General features: G+C 40.7%; 1 protein-coding gene across 1 annotated transcript in view; it reads left to right on the top strand.

Moving 5' to 3' along the window:
* The window catches only part of EGF (epidermal growth factor), a 96,151-nt gene extending 77,423 nt beyond the window's left edge, over positions 1–18,728 (top strand). Inside the window, 6 exon segments of the mRNA NM_001009381.1 lie at positions 997–1,119; positions 2,474–2,618; positions 8,614–8,778; positions 13,027–13,138; positions 16,443–16,548; positions 18,478–18,728. Coding sequence (NP_001009381.1) covers positions 997–1,119; positions 2,474–2,618; positions 8,614–8,778; positions 13,027–13,138; positions 16,443–16,548; positions 18,478–18,728 — 902 coding nt within the window.
* Positions 18,729–19,448: the final 720 nt, after the last annotated feature.

Here is a 19,448-nt window from a genome sequence, read left to right as displayed (position 1 = left end):
TCAGGGGGGTGGTAATTGAGAAAGAAAATGATGGTAGTTGGGAAAGAAAGGGATGAGTTAGCTTATATTTATGTAGGAAAAAATGCAGAAGTGTTTTATTTGACATAACATGTATGTCAATGACTGGAGGTCTATTTGCAAAAGTTAAGAATGAATTTTTAGGATTTGATTTTCTAAATGTTTGCCTAGAGATAGTTTACCAATCTCCAGCCTCCCCACTGAGCTGCTGTTGGGATGTCTCCTTTCTCCCAAGCAGTAGGAAAACATCCAGCCATATTTCAGGAGTTTAGAACACCTGAATGGGCAGGTAGCTGAGGGACTCCATTCATCTTTGTGTCCGATATTCATGATATAATTTTTAAATTTTTTAAATGTTTATTTATTTTATTTATTTTTTTTAAATTTTTTTTCAACGTTTATTTATTTTTGGGACAGAGAGAGACAGAGCATGAACGGGGGAGGGGCAGAGAGAGAGGGAGACACAGAATCGGACACAGGCTCCAGGCTCTGAGCCATCAGCCCAGAGCCTGACACGGGGCTCGAACTCACGGACCGCGAGATCGTGACCTGGCTGAAGTCGGACGCTTAACCGACTGCGCCACCCAGGCGCCCCAATGTTTATTTATTTTTGAGAGAGAAAGAGAGAGAGAGAGAGACAGAGTGTGAGCAGGGAAGGGGGACAGAAAGAGAGGGAGACGCAGAATCTGAAACAGGCTCCAGGCTCTGAGCTGTCAGCACAGGGCCCGACGCGGGGCTCGACCCATGAACTGTGAAATCACGACCTGAGCCGAGGTCGGACGCTTAACCGGCTGAGCCACCCAGGTGCCCCAGGATATAATTTTTTAATCAAAATATGCAAAGGCTCCGAAAGCATGCAGCATGACAAAAGTTGAATATGTTGCCCTCCCAGAATGTTGGCTCTTCCAATAGTATAACCCTTTTTCCTCCTCTGCACCTCAGTTTTCTCCTCCCTACTTCCTTTTTTTTTTCTGGCAGATATTGATGAGTGCCAGTTGGGCATACACACCTGTGGGGAAAATGCCACCTGTACAAATACGGAGGGAAACTACACCTGCATGTGTGCGGGCACCCTGTCTGAACCTGGACAGATATGTCCTGGTAGGTTGGTGGGTGGTCTAAATCCAAGGAAGGGGCTTAATTTTGGAAAATTCTCTACCCCAATGTATTTGCTGTAGAGATTCTGGAAAATCATTGGATTCAATCGGCTGGTGAGTTTACTTTCCTGATTCGGTTGATACTAAGCTTGAGAATGTGAAATAGTCCAAATTTTCTTAATTTAATAGCATCTGGAATAAATTCTGTTTTTATCACTACAGTTCGCTAAAGGTGAGAATACAGATGGTTTTCTTTAACTATGTGACTAATGTCTTAATTTGTAATGTTGATTTCTGGGACTGCTGGAAAAACTTCGCAGGTCAAAGCAGGCCAGGAAGGACATCTAGACCCTTGGCATTTTGAATCACTCCTAAAGATTTTAAAATATTACCTTAAAAATTAGTATTTCTTGATCTGAATTAGAACTTCATCTCTTTTTTTTTCCTTTTTAAATGTTAATGGTTGACTTCTGCTTCCTCAAGCATCTCTCCAACAGGCAGTATGTTCTCACCATCCTCACAAGGGAGCTGCCTTCACCCCAACCTTGGAAACCAGGATCAGGGACTCTTCCCCCACCACTGTCAGCAATTCACCTGTCTCAGCTCTGAAAACACCCCAAGAAGGGAAATTTCTGCACTTACCCGGATCTTTTTTTTTTAACACATGATTTTTCTCAAATAATTTGCTCTTCTTAAAACTATTGAAGGACTACTAATATTTATATAGTCGGCTACACATCCTAATGTTTTCCTTTTAATGAGCAGAGAATCGTTCAATAAAAGGAATTTTTACGACTTTGACATTCCCTCTCTTCTGGTAACATTTCTTTTCTGTCAAAGTTGGTACTCTTGTCTTTGAGGGCTCCCCTGAAAGTTGAATTATTTTTAGAAGAAAGCATTGTATGGGAGAAATTTTTGAGGCTTTCAGGGTATTGGGGGTAATAGATTGTATACTGGTGGGTGATTGATGAGCCATAAAAAGATCTGTTGTTGTTCAGTAAGACCCTCTTAAAGCTATCTGTCATTTTACACAGTTAGTGTGTGTTTGTGGATGACAGATGCACTTGTATAATGAGACCAGTGGCTTGGGATTCATGGAATTATTTAGAATTGACCAATCTCTTACTTGCTTCATTATGCTTTCTGTCAGATAATACTGAACCCAAAGAAAGAATGGCTGACTTCATGGTGAATGACATGAAGTCTGGCTGGGAAAGTGAAACTAGAGTCACTTGTGACGATTCTTGTCCCTAAAGGACACTGTATCACAGGTTGTTCACAGAGACTAATTCCTGATATTAAGACCTGAAAGATCTAATCACTTCAGAAAGTAAGAGTAATGTCTTTGATTCTTGTAGACTCTACTCCTCCTTCTGTTCTCATGGAGGATGGCCGCTATTCTGTGAGAAACAGTTACCAGGAATGCCCCCCATCCTATGACGGGTACTGCCTCTATAACGGTGTGTGTATGTATATTGAAGCAGTGGACAGATACGCATGCAAGTAAGTCGAGCTATCTTTGTGGTGGCACAGAGATATGATATTGTAGTCTGTAACTTTTAGCTAATTGATACGATTTGTGTCAAGGAGAGTTTTCTATAAGTAGGTTTTTGCTAGGTAGAAATATATAAATACACATATATAAATTGTGTGTGTGTGCATGCTGCACCCTCCCTACACATCACCCCCCACCGCCAAGCTGCCAACAGTAAATTTACATTTAAAGAATTGGTGATTTTCCCTTTTACTTAACTTGATGTTACTACTGGTATAGTCTGGGGCATAAACCTCTCGTTCCGGCTGAAAACTTGGGTTTGTGAAAGAATCCCTTAAAACTTTTGATTTATTTTCTGCCACATATATGGAGAACACCCACAATGCGTTTCCAAATTTACAAAACTATTATATATTCACATTGAACTTCTTACCTTCAGTGTTCAAAACTAGCAAAGAAATTATTTTTCTTCATTTTCTTTTTTCCTTTTTTTTTTTAAGGTTTATTTATTTTTGAGACAGAGAGAGACAGAGCATGAACAGGGGAGGGGCAGAGAGAGAGGGAGACACAGAATCCGAAGCAGGCTCCAGGCTCTGAGCGGTCAGCACAGAGCCCGACGCGGGGCTCGAACTCATGGACTGTGAGATCATGACCTGAGCCAAAGTCGGACGCTTAACCGACCAAGCCACCCAGGCGCCTCTTTTTCTTCATTTTCTAATAGTTGGTGTTTACATTTTCTGCGGTTTAGTAACAAGTGTTGGAAGCGGCACCTGCTGCCCCTTGCTCCTTTTTTGTCCCCATGACAGGTTCACGGTGGACACGGTCAACTGAAAAGCAGGTCTGAGGGTGACCTGAAACCATAGGTCCCTCTACCAAACTTACTCAGAAAACATTTCCATTGGAGCTTTTGAGAAAACCACACTCACAGTATCTAGTTCCGCATCAAATTTTACTCTTAATGGATCTTATATTTTGCAGTCAATCAGGGGGAACTGATAGGTACTGAAAAATAAATAGGTCTTCTATGGCTAAACACCTGACTCATTGATAATTTTCTCTGTGCCTGAGGAAGACATGATAAAATATTCTGATCCTCATGAATACATGCTATAAGCTTGAAGCCTTTTATTTTATGAATAGTAATCAGCAGAAACATAGTCTAAATTGTTAGAAGAACAAGTTATATCATGTGACAAAGTGAACGGTCTTGCATTATAAATTGTGTCAGCTAGACAAAAAATAATGAAAAATGCTCATGAATATAGTGAAAATGACCCAATTCTCATAGAATTCTACCTTCATATTCATATTTTTATGTTTATTTATTTTGAGAGAGAGCATGCAAGTAAGTGGGGGAGGGTCAGAGAGAGAGAGAAAGAGAGAGAGAGAGAGAAAGGGAGAGGGAAAGAGAGCAGATTCCCAAGCAGGCTCCTCGTGTCGAGGCCGATACGGGCTCCAACCCACGAACTGTGAGATCATGATCTGAGCCAAGATCAAGAGTCAGAAGCTTAACCAACTGAGCCACCCAGGTGCCTTTTCATATTCATATTTGCATGTTGTAATTTTCTAAAATAAATCCAATGTGCACAGTAGTTATCCTTGATTTTTGTTAATAAGAATCATTTTTTTTTACTTGTTCATAATTTCTTGTTATCCAAAATAATGAAATTACGGAGATAAATTTATCAGGTCACGGTTTGTTTTTCTCTATGATACTTTACTTTTAGATTATAAAAGACATTACAATAATGTGAAAGGTATTTCACAATTACGTATTGCATTTAGTACATTATTTTCGTTTGACCCAATAGCATCAATTCATTAAATGATTAATCAGCTCTTTAGTATGCTGCTTTTCTTCCTGTCATTAAATCCTGATGAAAGTATCTTATTCCCTGATAGTGTTTTAACCATGGGTTGCTACAAAATGACAATTAAACTAGAGATAACACTCACATTTGAGGACCTTTAATCAAAAGCAACATTTAAAATATCACCAGAGTTCCCATTAATCTAGATCACAACTTTGTTTTTGAATTCTACATTTGATAAAAGTGTGGTTTAATTGGGGTGCCTGGGTGGCGCAGTCGGTTAAGCGTCCGACTTCAGCCAGGTCACGATCTCGTGGTCCGGGAGTTCGAGCCCCGCGTCAGGCTCTGGGCTGATGGCTCGGAGCCTGGAGCCTGCTTCTGATTCTGTGTCTCCCTCTCTCTCTGCTCCTCCCCCGTTCATGCTCTGTCTCTCTCTGTCCCAAAAATAAATTAAATTAAAATTAAATTAAATTAAAAAAAAAAGTGTGGTTTAATCAAACATTGAACCCTTTCCTCCTTTTGCCCTGCTGATCTCACCTTGTATTTTTAAAAATTCTACAATAACACATCTCTAGAAGTGTGCACCAGTCTAACTTTTATTAGAAACACTGCATGGGCATCATTCTGCAGAATGTTCTTAACACTGTGAGCAGGTTTAGAAAGGGCTGTTCTACTGTCCTTGCTCGCAAGTGATGGAAACTCCCCTCAATACAGAGATCCCCTAGTTCCCTGGGGGTGCAGAGGATGTGAGAACTGATGTCTCCACACCCCATGTCTTCCTCAAAGATTCCCTGATGTGGAGAGTCTCAGAAGACCAAGCCTCCTGAGCTAAGTGGAGGTCCTCGTTTGCTCTGTATTGGCTTTGAACCACCCCACATCCTTCTGGCCAGGTCTTCTCGAGATCAAGATCCCCCAACTCCAGTGCTGTGAAATGTTTCATGAAAAAAAGTTGTGTGGTCAAATCAGTTTGAGAAATGCTACACACTCTAGCCCTCAGTTCTTGATCATAGTACACCACAATGTGAAAAAGTCTTGTGAACCTTTTTTCAGTCCAGAATTTCTTAAAATTATTTAAACAAATGAACTCAGTTTTGAATAATTTATTTGAATAAATAAACCCAGGAATCTTTTGCTTGGTTTAACAGAACTAGTTAATAACCCAAAGAACTAGTAGTGGGTGGCCCATCCATGTGAAATGCTAACTGACTGCTCTGGGCCTCATACAGCCCAGAAAGGCCTCGATATTACAGCTTGCCTTGGCTCCCCAGCACTCTTGCCCATGTGATTGGCATATTCCTTGAGGCCCTAAAATCTCTGAGGTTGGTATCCAACAGTTTAAAAGAGGCTGTTAGGCATTGGTAGTAAATGACTATAACCAAAGATAGCTAGAGTTAAAACAGTATCCAGGAAAGCATGGAGTAATTTGATGGTCCTTTATACTTACTACACTCAGATCCTATCATCTCTTACATGGTCCATTCTAGAAGAATAGCTTCTCTCTCTCTCTCTCTCTCTCTCTCTCTCTCTCTCTCTCTCTCTTTTTTAAATTTTTTTATTTTTTTAAGGTTTATTCATTTTTCAGAAAAAGAGCATGGGGGGGGGAGGGGCAGAGAGAGAGGGAGACACAGAATCTGAAGCAGGCTCCAGGCTCTGAGCTGTCAACACAGAGCACAACACAGGCCTTGAACTCACAAAGTGTGAGATCATGACGTGAGCCAAAGTCAGATGCGTAACCAACTGAGCCACCCAGGTGCCTCTAGAAGACTAGCTTTTCAGAGGTGCAGACAGCTCAAAAAACCTTTTTGGGAGTAGCCCAATGCAGCGGAACACTGGCTCTGACATCAGAAAACCATTTAGATCAAACTTGCCATTCACTGGCTAAAATCAAAAAGACAAAAAGTAACAAATATTGGCAAGGATGTGGAGAAAAAGAAGCTCTCATACACTGTTGGTGGAAATATAAGTTGGTACAGCCACTGTGGAAAACTGTATGGAATTTCCCCCAAAACTCAAAAATAGAAATGTCATATGATCCAATAATTCCACTATTGGGTATTTACCCAAAGAAAATGAAAGCACTAATTCAAAAAATATATATGCACCTCTACGTCTATTGCAAGAATTATTTATTATAGCCTAGGTATAGATGCAAACTAAGTGTCCAGTAATAGATGAATGGATAAGAAAGATGTGGTGTGTGTGTGTATGTGTGTGTCTGTGTGTGTGTGCTCACGTGATGGAATATGACACAGACACAAAAAAGGATGAGATGTGCCATTTGAGAAAACATGGATGGACCTAGAGTATGTTCTACTAAGTGAAGTAAGTCAGACTGAGAAAGACAAATACCATATAATTTCACTCCTATGTGGAATCTAAAAAAAATGAGTAAACAAAAAGCAGAATCAGACCTATAAACACAGAGAACAAACTGATGGCTGCAAGAAGGGAGGGAGATGGAGGGGTTGGGCAAAATGGGTGAAGGGAAATGGGGGGACACAGGCTCCCAGTTATGGAATAAATAAGTCACAGGAATAAAAGGCACAACATAAGGAATATAGTCACTGATGTTGTAATAGTGATATATGGTGACAGATTGTAGCTACACTTGTGGTGAGCACAACAAACATATAAAGTTGTCAAATCACCATGTTGTACACCTGAAACTAATGTCACATTGTGTGTCAGCTCTACTAAACAAACAAACAAACAAACAAACAAACAAACAAAATCCCTGCCATTCATTGGCTGTACGGCCTGGTACAAGTTACTTACCGCCTTTGAGTCTCATTTTTCTCATCTATAAAATGGGAATTTGCTATCGAAAGTAAAATGAGTAAAAGTGCCTAGCACAGTGTCAGACACGTGGGTACTTAACAAATGCAAGCTCCTTTCCCTCTCTCTCTGAAAGTGACTTTCCAGTGCTCTTGTGACCAACTCGAGGCAGAGCTTGGCCTAGGGTCTAGATCTTCTGGAGCGCCATCCAATGCTTTTTCCATACTGTCTCTTCCCATCACAAGGACCAGTACCAATTCCCTGTGTATTCATTCCTTCATAGGATATGGACAATATGGACATAATAGATAGTTGATCCAGGGCCAAGGGGGGAAGAAATTCCTAACAAGTGGGTATCTCAAAATGTTTAATAGGATATATTTTAAAGTTTATGCCGTTGCAAAGAGTAATAGAATATAGTTGTTGTACCCAAGATCCCATAATTTCTGGAAGTATACATTCCCAGTAGATGGCAGCATTGTTTCATTTACTTTTGTCTAAAAGGTTGACAAGCATATTGGTGGTTGGTAATGCTAGTTACAGTTTCACTAATGAAATACTGCCCCCGCATGCCCCTTTTCCTCCGTTTAGTTTTTTCTCCCTTGAAGAAAGTGGGCAAAAGTTCACATGTTGTCACTAAGACCTTTTCTCTTGAGTCAGTAGTGATTTTTTAAAAAAGAAAGCAGGGCGCCTGGGTGGCTCAGGCAGTTAAGCATCTGACTTCAGCTCAGGTCATCATGATCTTGGACTCCGAGTTTGAGCCCCATGTTGGGCTCTGTGCTGACAGCTCAGAGCCTGGAGCCTGCTTTGGATTCTGTGTCTCCCTTTCTCTCTCTGCCCCTCCCCTGCTCATGCTCTCTCTCTCTCTCTCTCAAAAATAAATAAACATTAAAAAAATTGTAAAAAGAAAAGAAAGAAATGTTTCCTCAGCTGACTAGGCTGTACTTCCTGTTCAGAGGCTACACATTCTTTTATAAGCCTGGTCTCAAGTGAGGGGCTCTGCCTTCAAATTCTTCCTTCCTTTGACCTCCACTCACTGCAATCTAGCCAAACATTTGTTTAAAAACTCTCTTGGCTCTTAGGGCAGAGTTGCTTTGTGTTGGTCTTAAAGGTAGCTCCTCAGGATTTTAGCCTAACAGAAGCTGATCTTTAATCAATGTTCTGCAATGCCTTATAGAGGCGGTATGCAAATAATCCCCCATCCATCCCAGGGCAAACAGACTAAAGGGGGAAGTCCATGCCGCATTAACGTGTAAATCAGAGTGCTTTCAACTGACCCCTGATGGATTTTCCATATGCTTCTAAAGAGCTGAGCCTGGAAATGCAGAGGTTGAAAGACAGCTGGATATCGAATCTGAAAACTCACAGTGTTTTTGGCCAGGGCTTACTGCTGACCTCTGTTTGTGTGTTGTTTCAGCTGTGTTTTTGGCTATGTTGGGGAGCGATGTCAGCACCGGGACTTGAAATGGGAACTGCGCCACGCTGGCCAAGGGAGACAGCGGCAAGTCACTGTGGTGGCCGTCTGCGTGGTGGCGCTCGTCTTGCTGCTGCTGCTGGGGCTGTGGGGGGCGCACTGCTACAGGTGACCTTTTCTATCCATTGGCACTTCCCTTTTTTTAGTGTTTGTTTATTTATTAGACAGAGAGAGAGCGCGTGAGCGCGCGTGTGCATGCGGGGGAGGGGCAGAGAGAGAGGGAGAGGGAAGGAGTCCCCAGCAGGCTCTGCGCTGTCAGCACAGAGCCCCGTGCGGGGCTTGATCCCATGAGCCCCTGACCGGTGCCCAAACCTGAGCTCAACTGACTGAGCCCCCTGGGCCCCTCCATTACAACCTCTTTCTTGCTCCTCCCAGAACGCCTGCCTCCCTGAGATGAACTTTTGTTACAGATTTGCTACATTTATTTAAAAGGTGTCGTTAACAATAAAAGACAACAAGAAATGTCTCAGGATTTCACTGCTCTGAAACATAAGTGGTTTTACTTTTCCTTGTTCCACTCCAGTCTTTGTCAATGTATCTGTGTTGTTTATGGGGTTAACTGAGCATAATGCATTTTTACATTCCACTTTTTTCTCTTAGCATCACATGCTTCTTCCCCCCATAGGCTACGTAATTAATTTCTCATGGCTGTCTTCCACTGAGTCAATTTTCTGCAAATTATTACTTCTGTTCAAGAGAATCAGTATTTTCCCTCACCCAGAAGTTCCTTCAGTTTTGTTTTTTGAGTAATTTCAAGGTGAAACTTAAAAACTGTGGAACAAAAATATTTACACATTTAATTAAAAAAATAATGCTACATTAAGGTGAAGGAATAGGTATCACATTGTTTGCTTATTTTCCATCAAAAGTTTTTTTTAAAAAAATGTTTATTTTTTGAGAGAGAGAGAGAGAGAGAGACAGAGTGTGAGCGGGGGAGGGTCAGAGAGAGAGAGAGACATAGAATCTGAAGCAGGTTCCAGCTCTGAACTGTCAGCACAGAGCCTGACGTGGGGCTGGAACCCACAAACAGCGAAATCATGAACTGAGCTGAAGTCAGATGCTCCACTGACTGAGCCACCCAGGTGCCCCCATTATTTTCCATTTTCTTAAAAAATGACATCATCCTCCACCATCATCAATGTTGAAAAGCATTTTATGTGCTATTGTAGTTTCTGCTGTACAAAACTATTGAGTCAAAACGCGTTTGGGGTAAAGAGGACTTTTTTATCTAATTCAGTTTCATCATTATATGGCTAAAGAGCCTAAGTCTCATTTAACAGTCCCAGTTCTCTGGGAATGTAGGAAATACCTATCCCACCATCTGCAGATAAAAATCCAATCACGTTTACCAGCGCTACACAACCATTCAGGAGGCTAGTGTCATGCATTGTGGAGAATTTCAGAATGTCATCCAAGATGTGCTTGTCTGAGATCCTGCTATATCTTAGTGCTGTGGCTAACAGCATGGGCTCTAAGAGTCAGACTACACAGGTATAAATCTCTATCATGCTTAAGTAACATCAGGCATGTTATCTAAAACCTTTGTATTCATTAATTTCCTTTGCTATAAAATGGAAGCAAAGAACAGCACTTATCTCAAGAGTTATTGCAAAATTAATTGAATTAAAATAACTAAAGAGTTTAGTGTAGAACTGGCATATAGGACTTAATAAACACTATATGTTATTAAGATGATGACTTTTTGGGGCGCCTGGGTGGCGCAGTCGTTTAAGCGTCCGACTTCAACCAGGTCACGATCTCGCGGTCCGTGAGTTCGAGCCCCGCGTCAGGCTCTGGGCTGATGGCTCAGAGCCTGGAGCCTGTTTCAGATTCTGTGTCTCCCTCTCTCTCTGCCCCTCCCCCGTTCATGCTCTGTCTCTGTGTCAAAAATAAATAAACGTTGAAAAAAATTAAAAAAAAAAAGATGACTTTTTAAGGAACTGTAATCTTCCCCTAAAGACTAACATGTTCTAAACCCTTTTATTTACATCTTGAGAGACAAGATTCTCAAGCACAAACTTGAAATTTGTAATTCAGAGTGCCAACAATAACCATTTCACTTTTTAGCCCAGTACTGGATTTGTGGAAAGAATATCGAATAATCAAGATTTATTCCATTGGACAGAATGCCGAAAGAAAAGTAGATGCTTGGCAAATAGTGTAGAAAAAATGGAAACAAGAAACTCAAGTTCGTGTGTGCTATAATTATTAAGTTTTTTTTCTTATTCTATGGGCTCTGACATAGTAAATAAGTTTTATGTTCTGTTGATGTTCTTCAGAGCTCTGGGTTGAAAGCTAGTGTCAGATTGCTGGCTTTTTGGACTTAGAACTCAAAGACCAGCTCAGCTGGTCTGTGTAGACTTTATATACAAATAAGAACATTTTTGGCTTCTGACCCCCATTTACCTAAGTCAAAAGTGATAAGAACTATTTCTTCCCACAAAAAAAAAAAACACCTCATCAGAACGCCTTCTTTTACTTTTTACTGGAATGCATCCAGAGCTGCAAAGTTCTTTGTGAGCAATTCTATGGTTACTTACTTAATAGTTTTGGTCAGTGGAACTGATAACCCAAATTTTCAGCTATGTGTTTGACTGCATTTGTACTCTGCTGTATTGATTCTGAGAAGATCAAATTAAAACTGCTTGTCTAAATATTGTCATGTCACTAAAGTATACCAGTAAGTACAGATCTTAGGCATGTTGAATGATTTTCTTTGATTTTTTTTTATATTGTTTATTTTTTGAGAGAGAGACAGAGTGTGAGCAGGGGAAGGGACAGAGAGTGAGGGAGACACAGAATAATCCAAAGCAGGCTCCAGGGTCTGAGATGTAAGCACACAGCCCAAGATGGGGCTTGAACTCACAAACTGTGAGATCATGACCTAAGCCTAAGTTGGATGCTTAACCGACTGAGCCACCTGGTGCCCCTGAATGATTTTCTTTAAAGAGTTATAATCAGTTATTTCCTTTATTTCCTCCTTTTGTATTACCCCTTGCATGTCTTGTCTAGATTGAGCACTTAACACTCTTTGGTATATCTCTCAAAAGTTTGTTTGTGGAACTAAGTAATTTTTTAAATGTTGTAATATTACTTCATAAAGCTTGATTTCTTGGAAGGACCCCCTTGTAAGAAAATCAACAGGAAGACTTCTGTCACAAACTATAACTTTGTTACTTTGCAACTTGGAACTGTTTCTATTATCCACTTGCTTCAATATTTTCCTTGATGCCTTTGATTAAAAACAGTAACAGCCCATACCACCACCCAGTACCATCTGTCACACTGAACTCACAGTTTCTAGAATGGTTTTCATAGGAGTGCCTACCTTCCTTACTACTCTTGATCAGATGTCCAGGCAGGCCTATTTGATAGGTGGTCACACTCCTAGAGGGACTTAGCTGCCACCTGCCCAAGATAGCAGCACTGTTTCGGAATCTTGAGCTGGCTAGCGATCTTTGCCATAACATTTCCTTCATTGCCTTGCGTTAAATGGCTGTTCGATATATTATGTACCCATCTCTCTGCCTCTAGAGGCTACTGCTTTGGAGACAGGGATCGCAGCTTAATATTAGATCTCCCTCCCTTAACTTCCCTTCCCCTCAGTGCATGACACCATGCCTTCTATAGAGTTTGTGCTTCGTGTTTGTCAAACAAATAAGTGTTTATAAAGCTAGATATGGAGGCGAGAGACCTATTCTGTTTCCTAGCTTGGCAAGTATGGGATAGTATCCTCTTGGGTTCTCCACTGTGTGTCCTTGCATCTGATGCTTTTGAGCAGCAGAGGGCGCCAGGCCAATGGAAGAGGCCTAGGTTTTGTGTCATTGTGACCCAACTCCTAAGTTGCCTTTGGTAGCTGTGTGCCTTGCGTGAGTGAGTCACTGCTATCTTCTAGTCCCACTGGCTTCACTTATAAAATGGAGCTAACATAGTCTGTGTCATAGTTGCCGTGATATTATTTCCATAGACACTCCCTGCCGCCCAAATTGTAAGTCCATTAAGGTAGAGACTTTGCTGTTGTTTCTCCACTTCTTTATCCCCAGTACTAGGGTAGTACCTGGGATATAATTAGTAGTCAGTATATACACATGAGTGAATGAATGCATGGCTCCCTGCCCCCTGGCCCACAACATCTCAGAGAACCTTGGAAAAAATGAAATATCATGTGGAAAGTTCCAGAGAAAAGAATACCTTAAAAACCCCAAGTTATGCTCCTAGCTTTCTTAATATTTCTTCTCTCTCATACATTGTAAGTACCTATGTTTCAGTAGCAAAAGCGGTTGTCCCTGACCAACACTAAAAGGGCTCTGGTTGTGTTTTGTTTTGAAATTGTCTCACATTTTGGCTTTATTGCAGAACTAAGAAGCTACCATCAAAAAATTTGAAGAATCCTTATGAAGAGTCGAGCAGAGAAGTTAGTAGGCCTACAGACAGCGAGGCCGGGATGGCCTCTTGTCCCCAACCTTGGGTAATGTGACCGAAGGACATGAAGCAAGAAATTGGCTTCATATGGATCCTAGTTCATTTTTTTCTCATTATTTTTTTCTGTCATGTACCTTCTTTCTATAACTTACACTTTTATGGGTGATGTTAAAAGTCTTTCCCAATTTTTAGGTAATCTCTTTCAAATGGATGTCTTGAAAACCCAAGATTATGCTCTCATTTTTTTTTTTATCTTCTTTCTTCTTCTGGTTTCTCACTGTAGATGTTTATTTATTTATTTATGTATTTATTTATTTATTGAAATACAGCTGATGCTCTAATTTTCTTAATATTTCTTTTCTTCACATACATTTTTAAATCTGTAAAATTCAGCAGCAAAATTGTTGCCAGACTTAGCAAATAAAAACATAGGATACCTAGTTAAATTCATACTTAACACTGAATGTTAAATTTAAATTCAAATTTAACTTGTGTCCTATATTTTATTTGGCAAATCTACACATTTTCTTTTCTTTCTTTCTTTTTTTAAAATCTACACATTTTCCTAAAAGCATAATGATTGGGAAGTTCAAAATGCTTCATAAATCGCCCACTTCAGCAGTTGATCTTGGAACAGTACACGGCAAGTTTGGGATAGGCTCAGCTCTCTTAAAACTGTTGGAATTTCCATTTCTAGACACCTGTCAGAGTAACTTGACTAGTTTAGTGTACTGCTGGCAATATTTGTTGTATACATTGCAGATAAGGCTGGAATATGTGGCAGATCCATGGGGGTGGGATTGAAACCTGCGGGCGAATAGGGAAAAGATTATTAGGAAGATGTTACGGAAGGGTGGAGGTTGCCTCCATTCCCACACCATTTCCCCACTCCCCCACCTTCACTTCGCTGTGCTTTCCCAGAGAATAGCTTTCTCATGGCCACAATTTTACCTAACAGGTGATCATTGTCCCTGCTTCTTATAGGCATTCAGTGTATACTTATTTTCTGGCTGAAACTTGAGTACACAAACAAAGTAAGCCATGTGAAGTCTAGCTTTACCCTCCTAGTAATTGGCTGTCTAATCTTCAGCAAGTCATTTAACTCCTGTTTCCTCTTCAGGACACAGAGGCGTTTGGATTCAGTGGCCTCTGAGACCACTTCTGTATCTCCAGATTTAATAAGTGTGTGCTTCTGGGTGGACTTACCTATAGAATGTCCTCAGTTCTTTGAGACCTCATGACTATGCAGACTCCTAAATGACCATTATGGCATCTGTTGGTCTAGATGGTATTTCATTCAGGTTTTGGGTAGCAAGTTTAATTCATGTTGTTGAAATCATGGAAGAGTGAGAGAAACAATCTCTATCTAGTTTTTAAATTTTTTTTTTCAACGTTTATTTATTTTTGGGACAGAGAGAGACAGAGCATGAACGGGGGAGGGGCAGAGAGAGAGGGAGACACAGAATCGGAAACAGGCTCCAGGCTCTGAGCTGTCAGCACAGAGCCCGACGCGGGGCTCGAACTCCCAGACCGCGAGATCGTGACCTGGCTGAAGTCGGACGCTTAACCGACTGCGCCACCCAGGCGCCCCTCTATCTAGTTTTTAAAAAATCAAAAACACTTGCCACTGTTATGAGCAACTTGCTGGCTAAGAGCTATACTAGGAGGTCTCAGGCTGCTGAGCTCTGTCCCCCTAGCTGTCTTGTCTGCCGTAATTGTCATCAACACCAACTGCTGCTGTAGATATTAGTGGGAGTGAGAGAGAGCTGAGCATCTGAACTAGCAGGAGAAGCAGCAGAACCGAATCTGGTTCTATCAGCTGCCTTCCCCAGCTCAGCCCAGAATTCTAGGGCTTATGTTCTTCTGGAAGAAACACATGTGGCTGGAAAATTTGCAGTGCAGAGGACTGGATTTTGACTTCAGTCAGAAATAATGAGTATGTGCCCTTAAACAGTGGGTCATGTAGTGCTTTTGCAATATATTGCTACAGAGAGACCATTAATGAAGAGAAAGCAGTGAAAGATAATTAGCACTGTGGAAAATAAGAAAATGAAAACACATGTTCATGGGATTCACCAGCATTTCTCTCCCTAGTCATTATTCTTTCTATACTTTTCTCAAAGGGAAATATTAGCAGGGAGGTTTTTTGGTTCCCTTTTCCTCATTGTATTTCTGAGTCTGGGCTCGTTTCTGTAGAAAGCCCATTTCTGAGCCAGCAGAGCATGATCAGCTAAAATCTTGGGTCAGTCCCTCTGCTGAGTTACTCACTGGTGAGGAAGGACTTGCAAATTACATCCTTTGTCCTCCGCATGAGATAATTTATTTCCTTTAATTTTATCATCGATCTGTGTGTGTGTGTGTGTGTGTGTGTGTGTGTGTCCAATTCTTTTTTTTAATGTTTATTTATTTTTGAGAGAGAGAGAGCAAGCATGAGCAGGAGAGGGACAGAAAGCAAAAAGGAGAGACACAGAATCTGAAGCAGGCTCCAGGCCCTGAGCTGTCAGCACAGAGCTTGATGTGGGGCTCAAACTCACAAGCTGTGAGATCATGACCTGAGCTGAAGTCGGATGCTCAACCGGCTGAGCCACACAAACACCCCTTGATCTATTTTTTTTATTGATCTCTTTTAATAGCTAATCTATCTAGTGTGAATGTGAGCCAGTGAACTCTGGTTAGCCTGCATTTCAAGTGCCCAGTCAATTGTGGATAATACCATAAGGACAAAATAATCAATTTTTTGACCAAAGAGAAATGCTGGATTTTTCTGGGCCTGCCTTTTAGAATTCTTGTTCCCAAGCTCTTCAACTATGAAAAAGCATTTGGTGGATCCCTGAAAAATAGTAGTTCTACTATTAGTTATTATTACCCATTAATGACCCCAAATTCCTTAGAACTTGGTAGCAGGTTTAAATGAATTTTATAAACTAAACACATACACATATTTGAACAGTTGGATCACATACACATATGAGATCTTATTTGGCTCTTGGACAATGGTGAGAACACTTATGGATTCTTGGATTGCTTAAAGTAAAACAGTGGTATCCTTGGGATCCATGACCCAAAAGTTGGGATTCCAGAATTAGAATAGGTTCTTCAGTAAAGCCGTTGGTAGTGCCTAGTTGCTTTAATAGAGTATTCTCTATTAAATGGCTAGTATGTATGAGTAGAGTAGTATGGCTCCTGAATTTTCCATTAGCAAGAGCAATAAATTTGGCAGGGCCTTTCAACTTTCACATTCCATAGGATGAACATAACGAAGCCATAGACTTTGGTTTAATGTATGTTGAGATAATTTGTGAATTATAGCAATGTCCTCTCTCTCCTTCCCTCTCTTGTATTCTCTGCAGTTTGTGGTTATAAAGGAACACCAAAATCTCAGGAATGGAAGTCAATCTATGGCCCTCAAGGACAGTGAGGCAGCAGATGTTAGCCAGTTTTCCTCTCGGGAGACAGGTGAATGGCTATCTTTACTTGGATCCTGAATGTTTTCCTTAATGTGAAAGTCTCAAAGAAGCACAGAAACAATGGTTAAGCTGTACAAGCTATGCGAGCAGCTGGGCTGTATTGGAATGCCCTAGAACTTTAGAGAAATGTGTTTGGATTGGATTCCTATCTTATGTGAGGTTAGCACGTTTGCTCAAAACTCTGGTCACATACCAGTCTGCTAGATCACTTGGAGCAAGCACACAATGAGTGACTCCTTACTTGAATTAAGTTGGGTTTTGAGGTCATTCTTGGGGTTTGGGATCTGTATTGGTAGCTGTAGGTGTAGTTCCGTGAAATTATAAATGGCTCCAAGAAAATGTGTTCTGTGTTCTACTAGGAAGGTTCTTCTGAATTCAAATTGACCTGGGGGTCCTCCTGGGGATTTGAGAGTGTTCAAGTCTTCTCAGGAGCTAGCCCTCAGCCAGATGCCTGGCCATCTGTGAAGTCCATGGCTACTGGGAGAGGGGCCATAAAATCAACCCAGGTTCTCAGGCTTCTCTGGAACTCAGTCTGCTTCACGTGGAAATGGAGTTAGACACCCTTTAAAATAATACTGTTGCCAAGGGTTGCATTATGACATCTTGGGCATGGGTCTCAGGTGTCAGTTTTATTTCATAATTCAGAGGACAAAGTTGAACATGTTTTGAACCATACGCTGTTAGAAAGGTTCAAAGAAACTTTGAGCCAACATAAATAGTTTCTCTGCTGAGAGGGGCTTCAACTCTACTTATATTTTTTGACATTTGCTTTTTGTAAATATGCTTGTTACCATACTCTCCTCTTCAGAGATCCATATGGAGAGAACATGGGATTCTTGTTTTGAAAAACTCACTCTACACTTCTGTCTCATACATGTATTGTCATGTAACCCAAATTCAGTAGAAGTTTTTTTCCTTGAGGGAAGCCTTGGATATTATGGTACACTTAAGAATTGAATATTAAAATTACAGTAAATATAGTTTTACATATAAACTGTTATTAGTGTTGTTACTTGTGTAATGAACACATTTAGCATTTTCAAAAGTTACTTGGGTTTTGTTGTTATTACTAACATTATTAGAAAGTAATGGAGTACCTTGTAGTTACATATTACTTTTTCTTGAGGAGGTAAAAGCATCAAATTCTTTATTGCGTAAGTAATTCACTGTCAAGGTACGTATAATTTTGCCAGTTAATCAGTAGCACAATGATTTGACCAAGGTATGGTTAAACTCAAGAAAGAACTAAGAACTTGGTTAGCTGAGTACACAGGAAGAGATTAAAATATCTCCCTTTTTGCTCACTCTACTGCAGTTTGACCCATTCTCTGTGGGCCATTCATAAAGCTGTCTCCCAGTATGAGTGATCACACCCCCCAATCATGTCCAGCTGTCTCATAAATATATGTGGTGGAAGTGCACAAAGAGATCCGCAGTAAGGAAATAGAGTGGAGAATGAGATAAAAGATTGAGACTGGCTCTGAGCCAATTCCTTCTCTGCTCCTGGAAAAACCATTAAAGTACAGGCTGTGCTGGTGGTGGATCCATGGAACCATGTTCATTGACCTCAACCAACATCAGTTGGTGCAGGTTAAGTTAGCACTGTGCTAGGGGCCAAGTGCCATGCTAGGGCATAGGCATGCAAGTGCATTTAAAATCTGGCCTCTGTTCTCAAGTCTCCCAGATGGGGAGAGAAGTGCACAGAGAAAGTTAAAATGGAATGTCAGGTAGTATTGCCTTTGAATCGTCTCATCCAACCAAGACTAAGTTTTAAAAACATTGCATCCAGGTAGTCTGAGAATGGATTCATTTTGTGCCTCATCTTTTAGGCCTACTCTCCAACCACTATTATTAGGGCCTCTCTTGCTGGATATTGTGAATGATGTGAATCCTAAAATTCCTTTTTCCTTTTGTATAGGGTCAGTGCAACTGCCATCACGGAGAAATGAACCCCAGGTGTACATGGGCGCAGAGCAAGGCTGCTGCATTCCACCATCCAGTGATAAAGGCCCTGGTCCCCACGGAATGCAGTGGGGTTTTCATCTCCCTTCCTGTGAGGCACAGCCCATTGCTCTGGGGGTTGAGAAGTCACAATCTCTCTTGTCAGCAAACCCCATACTGCAACAAAGGGCCTCAGATCTACCACACCAAAAGAAGCTGACTCAGTGAACACTGGAATTGAAAGGAAGGTCAAGAGGTATAAACTGTATTGATAGACAGTAATATTTCACTTCAAAAAGGATAGAGAAAATACAGATTTTGGTTTCACAGTCTCTGCCACTAATCACCTACTCAGCGTCCTGGAGACAAATAGGTAGTTGTGCTTTTGATTCTTCCTCCAAGCAGTCCGCTGCATATTTTCAAGTAAGAGTCACAGTGAGAATCACTAGGTAACTCATTAGAAACCAAAGTACATAGTGCTTTGTACACTGTGTTGTCTTCAATAGTCAATGCAGATAGATATTTTTTTTCTCTGCAGCCCCAGAAGAAATCTGGGGTTAAAGTAGGCAAACACACTGGCTCGGTCAGTTGTAAGGTAATTCCTTTTATCTGGACAGAACATTTGGCTCAATCTCATAAGATGATTAGAATATTAAAATTACTGGTATGATACATTGTGGGCATTTAACTTATCATTGGTGTGGTCCATGCTGGTAATCTCACAGAATGAAATTTGAAAACCAAATCAAAAAATGTACTAACTGAGAACCTGATTTCTTCAGAATTAGTTGGCTTATGTTTTCTCTTTTAAAATCTTTGAATGAAAATATTTTATTTTAAAACATTACCCAAGAGACATCAGTGTTTCTCAAGCATTGCTATCCTTTCCCCATGGAATTTTTTTCAATGAAAATGGTAAATTTTCCCTTCATGCGTTTGCACAGAATT

The sequence above is a fragment of the Felis catus genome, chromosome B1 (genome assembly GCF_018350175.1).
Source record: "Felis catus isolate Fca126 chromosome B1, F.catus_Fca126_mat1.0, whole genome shotgun sequence".
In the NCBI taxonomy this organism is placed as follows: domain Eukaryota; kingdom Metazoa; phylum Chordata; class Mammalia; order Carnivora; family Felidae; genus Felis; species Felis catus.
This window is presented reverse-complemented; position numbering and strand designations above follow the sequence as displayed.